Raw genomic sequence first — 16589 nt, 5'->3', positions numbered from 1 at the left:
AGTCTAAGGACTGAGACTTTAAGAGTTATGCATATGCAGTTTTTATGCATGGCTATTGTTTGAAAGTCTGAGCACTGAGGCTTTAAGAAAGCTAAAGAGAAAACATGGGACAGTGCAAGCCTGGGGGTAAAGACTTTAAGAGAGATTATGCTAAAGGACAGCTAAGAGAAAACATGGGACAGAGTGAGTCTAACGAAAGAGACTTTAAAGAACAGAAAACAAGACTTCAGAAGTGAGGTTTTAAAGAACAGAAAGAAGAAAGACTTTAGAAGCAAGGTTTTAAAGAACTGTAAAGGAGTAAGGCCCTAAAGAATAAAGACAGAGAAAAGAAGCAGAGTAAATGAAGAGAATAATAGAGAAAGAAACAAGGAGGCTGCTGTGCGTCTCCACCCAAGCGCCCAGCACACCTGACCCTGTGTCCTTTCTTAATCTCCTATCGCCACACAGTTAGGCCCAGTTAGGTTCAGTAACAACCAGTAGCGAGAAAAAAAAGCTTGCTCCAAAAATTTTTTTAAGTAATCAAACTTTTTCTTAACTTAATCAACCCTTCTCTGGAAGAAAATAAAAGGATTACAGCCAGCTGAATCCTACAGAAGTTAGATAGGATCAGGTTCTACCTAAGTTCCTGTACAAAGAAAGTCAAAACCATTTTGCACTATTGGATACAATTGGTCATGAATGGTTCCACGGAGAGGGGGAAAAGGCTCAAATCTCATCAACTAAATAAAGTTACTGTACTTTTTTCAATTCCAAATGCAAACTGCTTCCAGTGAGAAGGGGCTAGTCATGTAAACCACCCTGCAAGAACCATCAAACATGACAACTTTTCCACCTGGACTTTTCTTTCTCCCTGCCCAGAAGCCATGAGTGATAAAGCAATATCCTTTGCAGGTTGTTGGGTTTGGGTTCTTTTCTTTTCTTTTCTTTTTTATTTATTTATTTATTTAATTGATTGATTGATTGATTGATTGACTGATTGATTGATTGCTTGTCTTTCTTTCTTCCAAGAAAGCTGCCAGAAAAGAAAACCATGTTCTACCCACACACAAGGATCTGGTCTAAGGGAAAATACAGCTTGTCTCCAAGGAAACATATATTACAAGAAATTCATTCCAACACTCTCTGCAAGAACAGGCAACATCATATTCTCCTTTCTTTCTCCCCCTAATTAGTCATCAAGTTCCCCCTGTTAAAACAGGTAGAAGAGACCCTCCTTGTTCCTAATTATAAATCAGTTAATACAACAAATGAATGTATAGGCCATACACATAAATCAGAAGCTTTGCTAAGGTCTAGAGTCATGAAAGGTATTATTCAAACATGCCTCTATATCCCCCAGATTCCTGCTTGGTTAGAGGAAAAGGTGAGGAGGCAGCAGCTCCACAAGTCTCAGCCATGAAGATACTGCTGCTGGGGGTGGTACCTAAGGTGGATCAGGAGAGGTGACCACTACTGCCCATCGGACACCCTGACCTGAAAATCCCCACTGAAAATTGGAGACACCTTCCCTGACACCCAGCTCCACCACTGTCTATGAAGCCTCAGAAGTTCTGCTGGATCACTCTAAACCTCTGCAGACAAAGCAAGGAGCTGTGATATCAGTACTCAATAAAACAGTTCTTCCAACAACATTTTGGCTCCAGCACCAAATATAAATGTGTCTTAAAGCCACTGAGAAGCACAGAAAAAAAAAAAATCACAGATTTGTAGAGCAAAACCTTTAGCTCAAATAAAAGGGGAGGGAATTAAAATAAACAACAACCAACTGCCTACTAAATGTTATAGAACCATGAAACCACGAAAGGCACAACCAGAGGAGCACTTAGACAAGAGTGGAAACCCCCACCCCCAATTCTGAAGAGTCTATGTCAAGGTTATCTGGGAAAGTCATCCCTGAATTACCCTTAACACAGTCTCTCCACATCTACTGCAGTCAAACTGCTTGTCTCCAAAAATCCCTCAGCTGACATTTGCACTGCAATCATAGGCAACATTTGCAAAAGGAAAGAACCCTTGTTTTCTGAAAACATAAAGACTGGCAGGAAGGCTTTCCACAATTGAAGGAACAAAGGCTGAGGCAGAGACAAAGGCAAAGTGCCCCCAGGGGCTAATTTGCAGCTCCGGATCTAGGGCACTTTAATCCCACTATGAGATTTCACAAGTCGCTCTAACTGAAGGCTGTCTGCAGGCTGCCTGCCCAGGAGACTTTCACATTAGGTCTTCTTTAACACTAAGTCCTGGGCATTTTACTACAGGAAAAGCCTGCCAGCAATGCATGCTTAGAAAGTGGAGGGCTTTCTAACAATTCGAGCTTTCTAAAAATGGAATGTGTCTTGAGAGATTGGGTTCCCCATCTCTGGACAGGGCCCATCAGATGCTGGTGACCAACTGGCTAGGACATGACAGAAGGAACCTGGGCACTGGTAAAGAAGGATTAGATGATACCTAGGACTCCTTCCTAGAGGATCAAATAAAATGGAGGGGATTATTCAACCAACTTGAAAGGACAAAAAAAACTCTTGCCTCAAATTATCTAATCATTTCAGGGGGGAAAGGGGGCTTTTAAAGATTGTTCCATCTTCCAAAGAGTCACAGCCACACACTGTCATTCATTTTTAAAGGCCAAATATTAACAGCTGGAATCCCATTATAACAAACTCCACAGTGTGATTCAAAATTTTTGGAGGATCTTTGGACACAGGCTTTCAGTCTATGATGACCTTCCCGAAAACAACAGACCAGGTAATAACTTTTGTGATATAAATACTTGATGCAGTATTTGCATTTGCTGGGATCAGTTGACCTATTCATGGACAAAAAAGAAAGTACAAATGTGACTAAGCTTATCATCAGAGTCATTCTGAAAATTCACAGAATACCACCACAATGGATTTAGTATCTGTGTTAATTTCAAAGATAAGTAAAAAGGATTAGACCAGCTGTACAGTGTGGTGTGGGTTTCCTGGCTACAGACACAGAAATATGATGCCCCGCTGTCCTGATTTCTCCAACATAAGCTTGTGGAGTAGTCTGTACTTCTCCTTCACATCATTTTGTGATCGTAATTATATCATTAATAATTCATCTTGTTAGCATCTGTCTTTATGATAGAGGCTCTAGAAAGGCAGGTTCTCACTGTCTCCTCAGTGCCTCCTAACTTTACATGGTAGTGTGGTAGGTGGTGGTGGAAGCATTCACTGAACAAAAGAATATTGGCTGGGAATCGAGCTCAGTGGTAGAGCCCTTGCCTAGCATGACCCAGAAAACAAAACAAAACAAAATACACAGTCACTAGATGAGCACAAGTGATGACAGAGGAGGATGGGGAGTGATAAGAACGCTCTTATACTAGAGGTGTGAACTGCTAGAACCGTGTAGGGAATCTGACACTTTCTAATCATATCAATGGCAACTATATCATGTCATCTCACAAATCTACTTCTGTGTATCCTAGAGAAACTGGGTTTATGTGTTAAAATGTTCACAGCAACACTGCTCATAATTGCCCCAAAGTGGAAGCAACCAAATATCTATCAAGAATTAAGTAGATGAGTAAATTGTGGTATATTCATGCAATAAGATACTATATGGCAATAATAATGAATTGAGCAAAAGAAACCAAGACACAAAAGGCTATGTGGCCATTTGTATAAATATCAAAAACAAGCAAATGTTATCCTAGAAAACGTTCAAAGAACAGATAGATCAAAACATACAAATTCTTCCAAAGAAAAAAGAGAACTTATTTTACAAGGATGATAAAACCAAAACCTGCAAAGAAAAATAGGTATTAACGCACAAAACTGAAAATAGTTATTTGCTAACCCTAGGTAAAGGGTGAAAATGAGAGAAAACATATTGCAAAGAACCACTCAGAGCATTTCAGGGTTATTGATAATGTTCTGTTTTTCACTCTAAGAATATGGTATATTGGTATTTCTTTATTCTTTAAAATGTTGCTACAAGCCTTATACAAATCTGGCATGCATGGGCAAACATCTTTCTGCATATGTCCTTGGAAGTGGATTGACTAGGTAAATGGTAGAACCATTACTGCCACTTCAGTATACATGCTTTAATAACACCACAAGGATGCTTCCTTAATATAGGAAATTCTACACGACATACAACCTGACTCCTTCAAAAAGAAGGAAAAAGATGGGTGAGGCTAAACTATAGATTAAGATACACACTAATACTTGGATTGTGATTTGAATTAACCAACTACTAAAAGAATATGGAGCCATAAGAGAAATGAACACTGCTTGAATAATGACTAATGACGTAAAGGAATTATTTCTAGGTGTGATAATGGTATTTTACTTTTAAAAAGACTCCTTACCTTTTAGAGATATGTATAAATAATGAAGAAATTACCAATGAAATTCTGTATCTGGGATTTGTTTAAAAACAAACCAGTGTGATTGGGGGGTGGGGGGGAATGGAAGGAGAAAAAGACCAAGATGGGCCAAAGTGTAAGCAATGGTTGATCCTGAATAACACACACATGGGATTTTGTTATATTATTCTCTCTGTTTTTGTATTTAGTTATATCTTACTGGAATAGGAAGCATAAAGGGACAGAAGAGAGAAAGGGAGAGACAGAAGAGGAAAGAAGGGAGAGGGAAGATTTCTCTAGAGAAATAAGTTTGTGCAGAAAATGCTTTGGCAGGATATATTTTTAAGTGTTCAAGTGGTTATCTCTGGACTAATGTGATCACAATTTTTAGAAAAATGTTACAATTTTAACATCTCTGGGTGGGAAGAATACTGCCAATTTTCAGTTTCTTTTTTAACTTAGCTACGTCTTCTAATTGTATCTATGGTGAACAGATCAGAATGTGATTTAAACACTGTTGAAAAGGACATTAGAAAGATTGCCCAAAACAAAAGCCTCCTGCCTTAAACACTTCTGGGTCATGACTGACAAAGGACTGCATTATTTGTGTCCTCTCAAAACTTATGCTGAAACCCTAATCTCTAATATGATGGCATTTGGACCCCAGGGTCTCTGACCCCATGATGGGATAGTGCACTTATAAGAAACATGAGAGAGCTTCCTTCCCCCATAGCAAGAAGACAGCCATCTGCAAGCCCAGAAGAAGGTCCTCATCAAGAATCCAACCAGGCTGGCACCCTGAACTCAGACTTCCAGCCTCTGGAACTATGAGAAATAAGTTTCTGTTGTTTAAGCCATGGTGAAAGCATTGTGCTGTAACAGCCTGACCAAACCAAGACATAGGCCCATATCAGAATCTGTTAAACACTACCATCTGTCTCCTCAGAAAAATGTACAATTATACAGAATTTTTCACGTAATATCAAGAAACTCTGAGACCCCCTAGTTAACCCACAGACTTGCTGTTATGTGTAGTTCTAATAAACAACAATGGAAGACATTTATTACACACGTGCTATGTGCCAAGCAGGGCTTTAAGCTGTTTACAAGTGTAAAACACTTGATTCATCTACTCTTCCCAGCAACCTATGAGACAGCACACTTATCACCCCCACTTTACAGATGAGGACAGTGAAAACAGAGAAGAGGTAGCCAGTCACAAAGTTTAAATTCAATATAAAAAGCAAATATGACACTCAGAATCATGCTTTGGAGCCCATGTCTTCAAATTCAACTAACATTAGGTGCCACCATGGGCCAGGTCTTTCCAAACATATAAGCTCACTCAACCCTTTAAACAGCACTCTGACTTTCCTCGTTTACCCAGCTCACTGTGGCACAAACAGTATCCAATCTTTGTCTGACTTCAAGTTCACTGTACCACTGCTGATTCTAAGTGGGGGAAGTTGGTCTGTTCTAAATCATACCTGACCTCTGCATAATCACCAATTTTTTAAAAATTTTTATTTTACTCATATGTGCATACAATGTTTGGGTCATTTCTCCCCCCTTCCCCCCACTCCCACCCTTACCCTCCCCACCCCCCCCGCTCCCTCCCTTACCCCCCCTTACCCCTTGCTACCTAGCAGAAACTATTTTGCCCTTATCTCTAATTTTGTTGAAGAGAGAGTATAAGCAATAATAGGAAGGAACAAGGGTTTTTGCTGGTTGAGATAAGGGTAGCTATACATGGAGTTGACTCGCATTGATTTCCTGTGCGAAATTTAAGGCAACTAGTCAAAGTCTAGTTTAATACTTTAATTTTAGATCCTAAAATTTGCCTATGGCACAAAACAATCAAGAATTTCAGGAAATTTGCCTTCTTTCCTTGTTTCATCCAGCTGAGACAACTTGGGACTTGCACTTGAGTTTCATAGTCATAAATAGGATTTTCCACATATACCGAAGGCAAATGCAGATGGCTGTCTTCTTGCTATGGCAACTGCTAAGTGCTGTAATATCACACTGTACTCACACACAACATAGCCTGTACATTATGCATGAGCAAGTTACAGGAGAGCCCCAATACTTACAGTTTCACAGTTCAAGCATCGGGTTTCATTGGTGAGTGTTCCCTGAAAAATCTCATGGACCCAGGTGAGTTCTGGCTTATTATTCTCTGCAGGTTCATTCATGTTGCCATTCTTCAATTTCCCATTTTGTTTTTCTTGTTTCTTCTCTTCCTGAAGGATGTCCGCAATTGTGTTTAGCAAATAATTTAAAAACTCGTGAGCATCCTGTTGCATATAGTTATCAAAGAGATCTGGAAGGGAGAAGGCCATTACTTTACTCTCTGGTCCTTGAAAAGCAGACAGACAGACATGCTTAGTTTTACACACACTTCAATTTTTATATTGAAAGGGTGGTCAGGTATGGAATATAAATATATTCAGCTCTACTCTGCAGCATCAGTGAGTAAATTTCAAAAGAATTTTTGTTCTTTTCCCTTTCCTGCCACCCACCAAGAACTAGTTTCCCCAGTTTCCTATAGTCATGTATACAAAAAGTATCCAAAAGTTTTATTTGTCCTGCAGAACAGAAACTACCTGACAAGATCCCTGATAAAATATCAATTTTTAATATGATTTGACTACCAATTACTTATTGGGTAATTTAACCAGAGCAACTGGAGTCTCTTCCCAAACAACATACTCACTCTGGACCAGCCTGGAAGCAGCCTGATGAAATACCTAAGGAGGACGAGGAGTATGAGCACCAAGCAGGTGCTTGCTTATCTGGTAGTGCTCTGAAAGCAACCGCAAAGGAGTCCAGAAGCCTCTGTTGCCTTTCCCTGCCATCCGGAGACAAAGGTCACTATGAGACCCCATTATTAAACATGCTCACGACTACTCTGCAAGGGCTTGGCTTCCTCCTCTACTCGTGTCCCTTTTAATTACTACACATAAACTACAACAGCTTCAAAAGACAACAACCTAGTTAAATGAGACTTCGTGAAACCAACATCTGATTAACTGTCCAAGTCTGCTGGAGTGAGGCAGAATCTAAGACAGATACAAGTTGCCACAGCAAATATTTCTGTAATGAGGAAAATGCAAAACTTCTGGAACACACACTTCATTCCACCACTTCCCCCAAAAAAGAAGAGAGAAAAAAACCCAAAAATATCAGGTTACCGCAGGACATTTTCATCATATAGAGATATCAATTTGCAAACAAAACTGGAGGTTGTATTAGTTTTCTGTGACAAAATATCTGACAGGTTTATGTTGGCTTATGGTTTCAGAGGGTTCAGTCCACATCACTTGGGCAGAACATCATGGTGGTGGGACCAGGCACCCCACACGGTTTGCTCATAGCAAACAGGAAGAGAGTGAGGAAGGGAATGGGAACTTCGTGTAATCTTCAAGGCATGTCTCAAATGACCTACTGTAACGGGCTTAAAAGCTGCTTTTGCTGAAGAGCTCTGACTCCTTACTTGGGCCCAGGAATCAACTAAAGGCAGAAACCAGTTAGATGATTGCAATGCCTCTTTTCCATAGAGATGAAAGGAATAAACTGACAGTGGGGAAAATGTAACAGGGACCACAAAAGAGAAAAAAAAAAAAAACCTTTTTAATAAGCAGCTTGCCTACTGGCCAGTTTACTCTGTTTGTTGATTAAACTAACTTTCTTTCTCTCTTTGTCTAACTGCTGGAGAGTCCAGTAATGAAGATTAACTCCCTTTGCTCTCCAAATAGGCTAAGCAGCTCGCTAGCCCTTGTGTCTCTCTGACCACCAGGGCAGTAAACCTGACAGCCAACATATATAGCTGCAGAGAAATGGCGCCGGACACCTGGAGAATCAAGGCCAGTCAGTGGCCATGAACATGCATCTGGTCACTCAGTCAACCTGAGCCCGTCTCCCCTTTAGCAGGTGGACATTTTCTCTCAGAAGCGGGAGGACAGAGCTTTGAGAGGGTGACTCTCCCTGTCCTCCTCTTTGTCTGACAAATAATAAACCTTATTTCCTTCTCCTCAAAACCCTGCTCTCATTATCTGTACATTGTGAACTGTCATCAAGGCCAGGGGACCGGTTTTCTGGTAACACTACGTCCTCTAACTAGGCTCCACCTTCTAAAGATTCCAGAACCTCCCAAAATAGCACCACCAGCCTGGGCCAAGCATTCAACATATGAGCCTGTGGGGGCATTTCATATTCAAACCGAAACAGGGATAGTATTTTTAAAACAGTAAAGCCTCCAATTCAGTAATATGCACTTGATTTAATCACTTACATTAAGTTCATCAGATAGTGTTATTTTGTTCCATTACTGCAACAACTCATTTAATCTGATGAGTGTCCTACTCATTGCCTTAGACAATTTTTCCCCTACAATGACCCTAACCAAAATGGAGAAAATATTTAAAAATCATACTAAAATGAGATGCTAAATCTAAATTTTTAAGCATATATTTCTAATCTGGCTTTTATTTATATATACTAGATTAAAAATAACTTTTCTTAACAAATGACACTTGAATAGATGACTATGCTTATTTTTCCCTTTCAAAAAAAAGAAAATCAGCCATTCATTTTGAGCCTACAAAGAACTGCCCGATTTCCTTATTCCACAGCCTTAAACCCACCGAGCCCCATCCTGCTCACCATTCTCTTTCCTCAGCCTTGAAATGAATTTCTTTGGTGGGATGACGCCAACCTTCTTCTTCTGCGTAGCAATGCTGTGGAAAAGGTCTGCCAGGCATGTCAACAAGTTTTCCTTCTTTTTTTGCTGGGCCTTGTATGCCAACACATTCTCACGGAACGGCCGGCAGAAGTACAATGCCTGAAGCACGGAGTTACAGTAGCATGTGTTTCCAAACTGCCAAAGCACAAGAAGAGTGGCTTGAATCATTCTCTGGGGACAAGCCATCTCTGAAACGGGGGATGGCCAGGAGCCATGAACTTGCCTAGATTGCCCAAATTTCCCTATATTGGAATCTAGCTCTAGCTGTATTAGAAAACTAGTTTAGTACTGTAAGCCTCAGTGAACACCTGATCAACAGGTAAGGAGTAGGAGTATACAGCAGGCCCCCTTATCTGTGCTTTTGCTTTCCGTGCTTTCAACTGCGAGTTAAACATTAAATCCAAAACAGCAAATTAAACATGAACATTAAATGAATCCAAAACACTAAATGAAAAATTCCGGGAATAGACAATTCATAAATCTTCAGTTGTGTACCACCCTGAGCATCATGACGAAATTCACGGCATCCTGCACCACTCTGCCTGGGACATGAACCATTCCTTTGTCCACCGTATCCATGCTGTATACAGTACCTGCCTGCTAGTCTTTTACCGATACATTGTCACAGTAATACAGTGCTATGCTCAAGTAACCCTTACTTTACTTAGCAATGGCCCCAAAGCTACAATTAAACAAAAGTGGTAATGCTGATAAGTTATTATAATGTTGTTTTAATTATTCTATCTTATTAGAATATTAGTTATTATTGTCATTCATTTTTTTTCTTGTGTCTATAAATTAATCATAGGTATGTATATTTAGAAAAAACACAATCTATGCAGGGTTTGGTACTACCCACAGTTTTAAACATCCACTGGGATCCTGAAACTTATAATTCTCAAACCATAAAAGTCTCTAAAGTGATAATAAGTACTCTGACCTAAAGAATCTGATGGGTCCTTCTGGTGCTTACAAAGACAAACAAAAAAAAAAATGTACATAATATGGAGACCCAGAAAAGCAGCTGGCTAGATAAAAGATGCCAAATTACAATACATCAAAACTCCCATGATGGGGAAAAAAAATTCCAACTCAAAAAAAGAAATTGAGGAGGTTGAGGATGTAGCACTACAACAAAGACAAGAGGAAGGAAGGGAGGGAGGGAGGGAGGAAGAGAGAGAGGGAGGAAGGAAGGAAGGAAGGAAGGAAGGGAAAAAAGGAAGGAAGGGAGGGAGGGAGGGACCTAAGAACCTCCAGCACAGCTGAAACAGCCTTAAGTAAGCCAGGGCTTGTTTCTGTTTTTCTCTTTCAAGATTCCAGTGTCCCTGCCCACTGGCTCGGACCACAGAGCCTCACTCCCTCCAGTATAAAGGAGGCAAAAAGTCATCTCAGCTTCCCACCTCTTAACTTCTAAATTACCTTCCCTCTTATTTCTTCCAACATAGCAACTGTCCCAATACAGTATCACCCAACTCCCTAGTCTTCTATACTCAGATTATGGCCCACACAGTGGTCCTTATCCCTCTCAGAATCATGGACACTGAGACTATGATCACAGAAGGAAAAGTCATCATTATCTCACTCGTTTCCAATCGACTATAAGACAAACTCTGTAGGAGAACATGGCTGAGTCTTTCATCTCAGAACTGTTACTATGCTATAAATCGAACAGGAAAAGATCCTAAAGAAATAACAAGATTAACAACCCAGATTACAAAGTGCTATGGAGATTGATAGAGCATGGACACCTTCTCAGAATGGGCTGCTGGCTTGTGTGGTCTACCCAAGATGAAGAGGATGCTCTCTCATACTTCTGTGAAATCTCTACACATCCTGGGGTGGAACTGTCCCTATTTTCATATATTTGAATCTGTTTTGACAAAATTATGTAACCAGACACAAGTCCTTTTTCAGAGAAGCTAGAACCTTCATAAATTACCATTTGAGGGATTGTAGATGAAGCTCTTACTAAATATAGATCTTAGAATTCTTCCATAAACTAGGAAATGGCCCTAATTCTTTTTTCTCCAGTCTGCATTTAAATTTTCTTAGCCAGGGCAGAATTCCCATCACTTGAACAACCATTTTCTAAAAGTTAGTAGAGGCCAACACACATGGCTAAAAAAAATTGTATTAAAATCAGACATCAGTATTTTATCAACTCAGTGTCCCTATACTCCAGTATGATACTTAGCCTTCCTCCTTCCAGTCTTTTCTACTTAGGGTCTCACTTTTACTCAGTCACCCTTCAGTCAGGCTTTGCTCAACCCAGTGAACAACTCCTGGGAAAGAAATAGCACTAACATATACCAAGGGTCCACCAAGGGTCCAACCATGCCTGAGTCTCAGGTCAAGGTCTTACCTAAGAACACTCATTCATCCTTTGCTGTAACCCAAGAGGGCGGAAACCATTACAATCCCCATTTTACAGACAGGGAGAGAAAGGATCAGAGAGAGCAAATAACAAGCCCCAGCTCACACAGCTAGTGAACACACAGGCAGAATTCAAACTCTGTAGCTCTGTACTGCACTGAACCCAGCGCTCTTTCTTTTACATCTGAGGCAGCATTTACCTGCAGACAATATTTTCAGCCTCCTCTACTATAAACCACACCAGGACACTGGCAAACCATGTGCAGAGCAGTGGTTCCAGAAAACCATGTGTTTATGAGTTACCACTTGATGTCACCTAATACTTCACCCAGACAGAAAGGACAGTTGAGGAAGAAAACTCATGGGTGAGGTGGCCAGCACTGCCTACTACACAGTTACCATCAACTGCCCAATGAAGCAGCACCTGTAAGTCAAGCCAGACACAAGGGGCTACTGCTGAGCACATTTAAAATGAGGCCAGGCAATTCTGGGGTAAATTGGTCTCAGTTCTCCCTCTCCAGCCCGCCCAGCTTCAGGGAAGGACCTGACCAAGTTACATTTGAGGGAGTTACTGGTGGTGAGCTGGTAACACCTTCAAAACTGGATGTACAATGCATAGCAAAAAAAGACAGCCTAAAGAACAATAAAGAAAGGACAGAAGAAAGTGGATTGGGCTACAAAGGCTAATGAAATCACTATGAAGTGATGTGTGCAAAGGGAATCCTTCAAAGATGGGGAGGGGGATGGGAGTTTGACCCAATAATGTAGTAATTATAAAACCTTTTTTCTGGGACAACTAATACTTTCAAAATAGATTAAAATACCCTTCTCTGACATTTGCCACTTCTACTAACTAAAGTACATGAACAATTGTTTAAAATTAGTAATGATGGGGGAAGGGGGCTATCTAATCAATGTACAATGTAAAGCCATTCAGAATTGTCACAACAACCCCCCTACCCAGGTACAATGAATCTATGATAATAAAAATGGAAAAAAATAAAAATTAGTAGTAATGAAAATGACAGGTAGGCATGGTGGTGCCTGTCCATAACCCCAGGAACTCAGGAAGCCAAGCAGGAGGATCAAGAGTTCAAGGCCAGCCTGTGCTACATAGTGAGGCCCTGTCTCAAAAAAAAGAAAAAGAGAAAAGAAAAGGACAGTGGAGTGGTGTCAAATACTCTAAAATGTTTGATAAACATTTTAAAATACTAAAAATGTTAAATACTTACATTGACCAATCCGAAGTAGTGTTCATTGATTGGAAACTGCTCTGGACCAATGTCTTTTTCCAGAGCAGAGGCATTGGTGCCCTGAAAGAAAACACACCAAATGTTTTGTTGCATGTAAAATAGACGAGAAAGTAAGACGGTACTTGAGCCAGTCCTCTACGGAGACAAGCATCTCCCCTGGTCAACAAGGTGTTTGGAACACTCGTGCCGAAAGAAAAGGTGTCAGAAGTAAATGGTAGACTGGCTGATAATGTCAGCCCTGTTCTTCCTCTCACCCATTTATGCATCTCCTCAGCCCTGTTCTACGTGGCTTCCATGATCCTCCACTAGGAAAGGTTTTAGATTGATAGGCAAATGAGCAAACTATCCCTGAGAACTTCTGAATAAAACATTGTCATTCCAGACAGCTGAAACAGCATTTAGAAGCAGGGTGCGCAGAAATATATTACCACTTTCAAAGTCAATTTCTTCATTCTGATAAGGATTTATTGTGCATCCACCGAGCCAGATACTGGCCTCTGGGTCTGGGAATTGATAAGAGAGTGGAACAAAACAGACATGGACGTTTGCTCTCATGGAGTTCTCAGTTTAGTACAGAAGCATGGCTGGGAACACAAGCAAGGGCATTAGACAGTATTTCAGGAGGTGCTGAGTGCAGTGGAAGAAACGGAGTAGGAGGTGGTGGGGTTGACAGGGAGAGGCATGCGGGTGGCAAGAGGGGATAGTTGTACCTATCAGTAGAATCATCATGAAGGCCTTACTGAGAAGGCCAATACCCAAAGAGTAACAGGACTAATGGAGAAATGGAATTTGAAACCTAACAGCACTCAGATGCAGCACACTGGTAAGTCACAGGATAATAACTACAGATATTGGGTAACCTTGCCATGGGCCAAGGACTATCTACTTATCCTTACAACGATCCTTGAACTATTACGAATCCTACTTAACAGACAGGAACATAAAGCTCAGAAGGATTGAAGAATCTGCCCTAGGACCCAAGCAATGCATCATAGAGCTAGGGGTGAACACAGGGGTCAGAAATTGATAGCCCAATTAACTGAATGCTATGCAGAGCAATCCTATCTGTTAAAACATTGACTGAGCCCCACTAAGAGCCATCCCTGGTGATGGGCTGTCATTACTCCTCCAGGCCAAAACAGTCTGCTGGGATTAGGAAGAACAACCAAAGTTCAGTTCAATAAACTGTTGAACAGAACTGCTGTACTGTTGTACTGTTTCCAGGACCCCTGTGGAGATGGTTGGGTCCCTCATAGAAAATGCTTATAACCTGTACACATCTTCCTGTATACCTGAAATCATTCCTTGACTACTTATAATACCTAATATCACATAAATAGTATGCAAAGTTAGTATTCTGTATTGTTTGTAGAATGAGAAAAAGTCTGTACATATTCAGGACAGACACAAATAGTTTTCATCTGCAGTTGCTTGATCTATGGAAGGAAAGCCATAGATATGGAGGGACGATTGAGGTGTGAGCAGCAGGAAGGCTCAGGCACCACTGGAAGTGTGGAACTTCCATCATTCTGTACTTCTCAGTTTCTCAGGCTATCATGGAAGGCTCACAGCTCACAGAGAGTTGAAGATTTGGGAGAGAGATAAAAAGAAAAAAAGCATGCTTTAAGAAAATAAAAAATCCACAGCTACTACATATGCTTGACTCATGGTTAGCATCTCCTTCCACGGGAAGAAACTGCCAAGAAGTAGACTGAGAACCAATCAAAATGGCCACTTGTCACCAGGCAAACGTTAAAACAAAATAACCCAAATCTAAGCAAATAGAACAGCAGCAGAAACAGCACATTGCACCCCTTCATCACAGCATCCTCTGCTTCCATGTGTTTTCTAGGTCCTTTACACCGTCCTGCCAATATAAGTTCCCTTACCTGTCATCTGAGACTTTGGGTTCAATGCTCATTTGTGAGCAACAGCGTCAATCGCTCTCCTTTAGTGTTTGTGGGTGAAGGGTCACTGCTTTTGCAATAATGACTCCATGTACAAGGCTGAACTTTTGAAATAACACAACAAATTATGGCAGGATTTTATGGCATAGACAAAAATCACTACAAATTTTTTAAGAAAGTTACTTCTCAGTCATAAATTAATACAAATATAATGTGTATTAAATACACCCACAGCCACTTTTCAGGCAACATTAGAACACATGGCCCAGAGCCCAGAAGAAATGTCAGATATAAAAATATAGCACATGGAGATCAATCTATTAAGTCTTTCTCTGCAGGAAAAAGCAATATATTTGAATTAATCCATGACTTCTGCTAACTTTTAATTCTTAGATTGAGTCTTCTCTTTTCTACCTTAGAATCTCCCCATTTGTGGAGGGGGAGCTGGAAGTGAGGGAATGAATCATACTGAGGACAGAGACAGTGGCTCTTCCCTGACCTGGCTTTTCCCTGAGGTCCACAGCCTTCAGGTCACGCTTGCTTATCCTGCACAATCCAGGTGATGTGGAAGGGTCACAGGAGAAGCTGGCTGGGCGGGATCCATAGTGTGACTTCCAGACCATTGCCCTTCACCCTCTTGTCAAAACAGCCTGCTTTCTGTGTCCCAGGCCCCTGTTGTACAGACTCCCTTCTTTCACCTTGCCTGGGCCAACCCCCAATTCACTGAGAACCTATCTTTACACCTCAGCTCCTGCCACCATTCTGGATGGTTTCAATACCCATGTGGATGAGCCGTCCCACATCCTGTTCCCCCAGCAACCTCATGTCCTATTCCCTACTGCCATTCCACTCTAATCCAGCCACCCCTCCCAAACACATACCCTAGATCTGGCCACCACCCTGCAATCCTCAACTCCGCTCTCACCAGAGAAGTCTGCTGGCTTCTTTAAGTATCCCATCGCCACCAGCACTTTCACTCCTCTTCCTTCTTATTTAGCCTAGAGTCTCTGGGTGATGATTTCAATCATCCCTTCCAAGGTTCCCTTGCCCTGGCCTTCGGCCAAACTACCCAACAAAAAATGAACCCAGTATGAGCCAAATTATTCACCTTCTCTGAACACACACCCAGACAGATGTGCAAGGATAGAGAGGAAAAAGTCAAGCCACCACGCTGACCAGATCACTGCAATTCACCCAATTCCAGTGGCCCTCAACATACCAACATTGCAACAGTGCATTCACTCCTCACTGCACAATGACTATTTCCAGTTCTGCCCAAGTCCCACAAAGCGTCAGCATCCCCTGCACCCCGCTCGCTTTACCTCTCCCACTTAACAGAAAAATAAAATTTTAACCAGCACACAGAGACTCACTTAACTTGCTACTCACAGACCTCTTTCTTGCATGGAGCTGTCTCTCTTTCTCTCTCGTCTAAGGATCTCTCCTTATAAGACCCATCTCATCAAAAGTTAAACGTCCTTCAGCATCTCCCGTATCAAAACTGCAAGCACGCACAATTGCTCCCCCAATTGCCACCTCGTTCTCACTCCACCTTGAGACCTTAATTCCTTAAAAAACTGTCTGGTGCTGCAACACTCACAGATGAGTCAGGCAAATTCTACAATCTGTAAGGTGGAGAAGTGGGGGAGGGAAGAAAGCTGTATTGTTGAAGCTGAGTGACAGATACGCGGAGACTCTCCGTACTACCCTGTTTAGATTTTTACACATGCAGTCATGCATCACTTAATCATGGGGACGTCTGAGAGATGCATCATTAGGCAATTTCTTAAGTGATTTTCGTCATTGGGCGACCATCACAGAGTTTACTCACACCAGCCTAGATAGTATAACCTACTATACACCTAGGCTATAAGGTATATATGTATGTGTGTGTATTTATAATATATACCATTACACACACACACACACACACACACACACACACACACACACACACACATTTCACATATATA

General features: G+C 41.2%; 1 protein-coding gene across 3 annotated transcripts in view; it reads right to left on the bottom strand.

Annotated features, from left to right (window-relative positions):
• Window positions 1-16589, bottom strand: part of Usp46 (ubiquitin specific peptidase 46) — a 61011-nt gene that overhangs the window by 18947 nt on the left and 25475 nt on the right. For 2 of the 3 annotated variants that reach the window (XM_020161790.2, XM_074042266.1), the window contains exons 2-4: window positions 12689-12769; window positions 9005-9218; window positions 6433-6662 (exon numbers count right to left, since the gene is read on the bottom strand). In XM_020161790.2, the coding sequence (XP_020017379.1) occupies window positions 6433-6662; window positions 9005-9218; window positions 12689-12769 (525 nt within the window). Of the gene's footprint in view, window positions 1-6432; window positions 6663-7055; window positions 7191-9004; window positions 9219-12688; window positions 12770-16589 lie in introns of those variants that run through there. The other variant, XM_074042267.1, reaches the window with a different exon arrangement.

The sequence above is a fragment of the Castor canadensis genome, chromosome 9, assembly GCF_047511655.1.
Source record: "Castor canadensis chromosome 9, mCasCan1.hap1v2, whole genome shotgun sequence".
In the NCBI taxonomy this organism is placed as follows: Eukaryota; Metazoa; Chordata; class Mammalia; order Rodentia; family Castoridae; genus Castor; species Castor canadensis.
Note: the sequence above shows the minus strand (reverse complement) of the source record. Positions and strands in the feature narration are given on the sequence as shown.